Source organism: Vigna umbellata, unplaced genomic scaffold (assembly GCF_029865625.1).
Source record: "Vigna umbellata cultivar VRB3 unplaced genomic scaffold, Vumbellata_1.0 scaffold_851, whole genome shotgun sequence".
NCBI classification, from domain to species: domain Eukaryota; kingdom Viridiplantae; phylum Streptophyta; class Magnoliopsida; order Fabales; family Fabaceae; genus Vigna; species Vigna umbellata.
The window spans coordinates 5,529-10,022 of record NW_028274616.1 but is presented as its reverse complement, the minus strand read 5'-3'; the positions used below and the strand labels follow the sequence as shown (position 1 = coordinate 10,022).

The window sequence follows — 4,494 nt, the reverse complement described above, 5'->3', positions numbered from 1 at the left end:
GAAGTATCACAACACATACAACGTAAGAACGTCTCCAAACATCGATTCACAACTTCAGATTGGCCATCGGTTTGGGGATGATAAGAGGATGAAAGGTGCAATTGAACTCCCTGTAGTGACATCAAATCCTTCCAAAATTGACTAACAAAGATGGGGTCTCGGTCACTGGTGATAGAATCTGGAAAACCATGCAATTTGAACACGTTGTCCAAGAAGGATTGAGCAACTTCAGTAGCACTATAAGGATGTTTTAAGGACATGAAGTGAGCAGCTTTACTTAATCTGTCCACCACCACATATATAACTTGTTTACCGTTGGATGGTGGTAAACCTTCAATAAAATCCATGGTGATATGCTGCCATATCCTCTCTGGTATTGGTAAGGGTTGCAGCAAACCTGGAGAAGCAGATGTGTCATATTTGCATTTTTGACAGATCTCACATGTTAGTACAAACCGACTAACATCTTTGGTCATACCCCGCCAATATACTACTGATTTCAACCGTTTTAATGTAGCATCCCTACCAGAGTGGCCACTAGTAGAACCTGCAGTACCCAATGCAATAACTCATTTCTCAAGGCACCATCTTTCCCTACAACCAATCTGCCTTTCCTTCTAAGTTCATTTTGAGTCCAAGTATAATGTTTATGTGAGGAAGTATCTTTTTGTAATTCCTGGAGCAGTTTTTGAATGCTCACATCATTATGCCAAGAAGCTATAATTCTAGTCAACATGTTGCTTTCAGGGATGAGATTTGTGATAGCTTGGCAGTCCACAATTTCTTGTCTAGATAAAGCATCGGCTGCTACATTTTCCCTGCCTTGTTTGAATTCAATTGTAAAATCAAATTCCATTAACTTCACCAGCCATTTCTGTTGGAATGCTGTAGTCAATCTTTGACTCAATATATACTGCAAGCTTCTATGGTCTGTGCGGATAACAAAGTGTCTATTCAACAAATAATGCCTCCATTTTTGGACTGCGAAAACCACTGCTAGCAATTCTTTTTCATAGGTGGAAAGTGATTGTTGTTGGATATTGAGAATCCGGCTAATAAAAGCAATTGGGTGGTGATCTTGCATCAGGACAGCACCAATTCCCGAACCTGAAGCATCCACCTCAACCACAAACACCTTAGAAAAATTAGGTAATGCTAATACTGGAGATTGGGTCAAACAATCCTTGAGAGATTGAAATGCAGCCTTGGCCTCCTCAGACCAATAGAAACTATCTTTCTTCAACATATTAGTCAATGGTCGTGCAATACTACCATACCCCCGAACAAAGCGTCGATAGTATCCGGCAAGTCCCAAAAATCCTCTCAACTGTTTCAAGGACGTTGGAATAGGCCAATTCTGGACAGCCAAGATTTTTGCAGGGTCGGTGGATACACCCTCCTTTGTGATAAAATGGCCTAAATACTCAACTCGTTCTACACCAAAGTAGCATTTGGATTTCTTAGCATACAAAGAATTTTGGCGCATAGTCAATAATACGCTATGCAAATGCGAAAGGTGATGTGGAAGATCCTTGCTGTATATTAATATATCATCAAAGAACACCAAAAGAAAGTGTCGCAAATAATCCTTGAAAACATCATTCATGAGACCTTGGAAGGTGGCTGGAGCATTAGTTAAGCCAAATGGCATAACTAAATACTCAAAGTGACCTCCGTGGGTCTTAAATGCAGTTTTATGAATATCACCATCCTCCATTCGTACTTGATTATATCCGGACCGTAAATCAATTTTAGAAAACACCATAGAACCATGTAACTCATCTAACAGATCATCCACTAAAGGAATAGGAAATCTATCCTTAATGGTTTGTTTATTAAGGTCTCGGTAATCTACACAAAGTCTCCAAGAGCCATCTTTTTTTCCAACCAAAACAACAGGGCTAGCAAAAGGGCTGCTACTTTGCTGTATGATACCAGATTTAAGAGAGTCTTGCACCAATTTATCAATAATATCCTTCTGCTGTTTAGCATACCTATAGGGCCGCTTGTTGATAGGATTGGCGCCTGTAACCAAGGGAATTTTGTGATCATGACCAGGTCGTGTAGGAGGCAGAGTGGTAGGTTCTTGAAAAATATCATCAAATTGCAACAATAATGCCTCTATAGAGTTAGGAATGGGCTGGCAGTCCGCATGTGTAGTCAAGGAGTGGAAGAGAACATCGTTATCCTGGTCACACAATTGCAATAGGGATAAATGAACACCACCAGTAATTGTTTTCTGCAACTGTCTTTTTCTAGCAGTTTTCAGCCCACTGTCAGTAGTACCTCTCAAAACCATCCTCTTGCCCTGGACAAAAAATTGCATAGTCAACTTATCAAAATTCCAAGTAATGTCTCCAAGGGTAACCAACCATTCAATTCCTAATACCACATCACAGCATCCTAAAGGAATTAGAAGCATATCTGAGGTAAATTCCCTATTGTGCATTGTCCAAGGAAAATGTTTAGCAATAGCAGTGATGTTTACTCGAGCCCCATCAGCCACTGCTACACTTAAAGGGGAAATAGCAGTCAGCGGATAGCCCAATTGTTTAGCTACTGACTCATCCAAGAAATTATGGGTACTGCCGCTGTCAATGAGTATATGCAGGGGTTTCTTCTTAAAGTAACCAGTCACCCTCATAGTGTTGAAGGTTGCGATACCAGTCAAGGCATTAACTGATATGTGAGGGTCCAAGGAAGGATTATCATCTTCGTGTGTATCATCAAGCTGATCGACAAGTTCCTCCTCATTGTCACTTACCTCTAGAACATGAATCTCCAATTTCTTATGTGTCAAAGCATGGGCAGGGCTGTAAGGTTCCTCACAAAAATAGCAAAGGCCCTTTGATCTCCTCTCAGTCATAAAAGCAGGAGTGAGTTTCTTATTAGAGTGTCGTTGGTTTGTCTGTGAGTCAGGTGGTTTGTTCAGAGGTTTCGGTGTAGGCAAAATGGCCTTTGTATTCGTATATGCACTCGGGGATTTAAGAGAAAATTTGGGCGGCATGCTTGAAGCAGAAGCGGACTCATACAATTTAGCCAAATGGAATGCCTTTCTTAAATCCTGGGGTTGAAACATTTTGACAGTCAGTTGAATATCCTTCTTCAAACCGCCTAAGAAACAACTCAACAAATGGTTGTCACTGAGATCCAATCGAGAAGTTATAACATCAAAATGATCATGATATTCAACCACAGAACCAGTTTGCCTTAATTTCATAAGGTCTGACATCGGGTCATCATCGATCTCACCAAAACGATCTATCAATATACGAGTAAAGTCGGTCCAAGTTGGAAGGTGACCGCCTGGAAGAGTCTTAATAAAAGAAGTATGCCACTGCAGTGCCTTTCCTTCAAAATGGATTACCGCTAATTTCACACGAAAATCTTCCGGAGTGCCGTCAATCGCAAAGAACGTTTCACACTGATAAATCCACTGTTGGATTGCATCACCGCCAAAGCGTGGAAAATCGATTCGAGCCAAACGGGTGCCACAAGAATAGGTGGAGTTCGAGTTGCGGGCACCTCTAGAATTAGTATTGCGCCCTGAAGCATCATTCCCAGAGTCAGAGGTCTGGTGTAAGGTCTCCAAAATGCGCCGATCAACCGATGCTTCAATTGCTTGCCGAATTGAAGCTGTAAGCTCAATTAAACGTTCGTCGAGTTTCGAAATAATTTTGTTCTCTAATCGCTCCTCTTGTTCGCGCATTGCTGCTTGAAGACGAGTTGCCTCTGCCATAAGTGCCGATGGAAGGTCCAAGCTGATACCACTGATATAGGAAGTCTAGGAATAGAGATTATTCGAAGAACTTCAAGAATTTAGGGATTCAATTGAATCCGAACCAGAGAATTTGAAAAGAAGAAGTTGTTTCTGTGGCAAGAATCGTGCCTCTCCTCTCCCTCTGAGAAGAGTATTTATTTGAAAACCAAAAGGGATAACAAATTCTACTACCTTCTAACAGAATTGCAACAGAAGTAATTAAAGTATTTTGCCACGTGGAACCACGTGCCTTTTATTTAAATCCCTATATCAAAGCCTCCCTCTTTGTGCCAAGCTACTGGACCGCTTCTTCTTCTCTTTGCAGGGCGTGATGTGCTTCCAGAACCACGTCTTCACTGCTGGGCCTCCCGTGTGGTGGACTATGTGCTGGATGCACCTCCTAAAACCAACATTTTCTTCACCGCATGAAGCTGCTGCAGCACTGGACGTCTTCTCCCATTTTTTAGCTGAAGCTGGGCCGTCCGTGGCGTGATGTTGGACGTGTGATTTTCTTCCTCTGCCACCACATGCTGCTGGAAAATGAAGATACATGTTGGGTCGTGGAGATGCTGGAGCTTGAGTGGGTCAGGGACGTGCTGGATGTGAAAGCTTTCACTTTGGACCAGCCCGTGACAGCTGGACCGAAAACTGTGTGGGCCGTGCTGCACCGTATGCTTCTAACATGCTACCACACTCCATTTACCAATTAAAAGTCCAAATCCAGAAGCTTCTAT

General features: G+C 42.1%; 1 protein-coding gene across 1 annotated transcript; it reads right to left on the bottom strand.

Moving 5' to 3' along the window:
• Window positions 1-508: 508 nt before the first annotated feature.
• On the bottom strand, window positions 509-4,012 carry LOC148190511 (uncharacterized). The gene has a single exon (XM_088102847.1). It carries the CDS (start codon window positions 3,737-3,739, stop codon window positions 509-511), a length of 3,231 nt encoding a protein of 1,076 aa, XP_087958973.1. The 5' UTR covers window positions 3,740-4,012.
• Window positions 4,013-4,494: the final 482 nt, after the last annotated feature.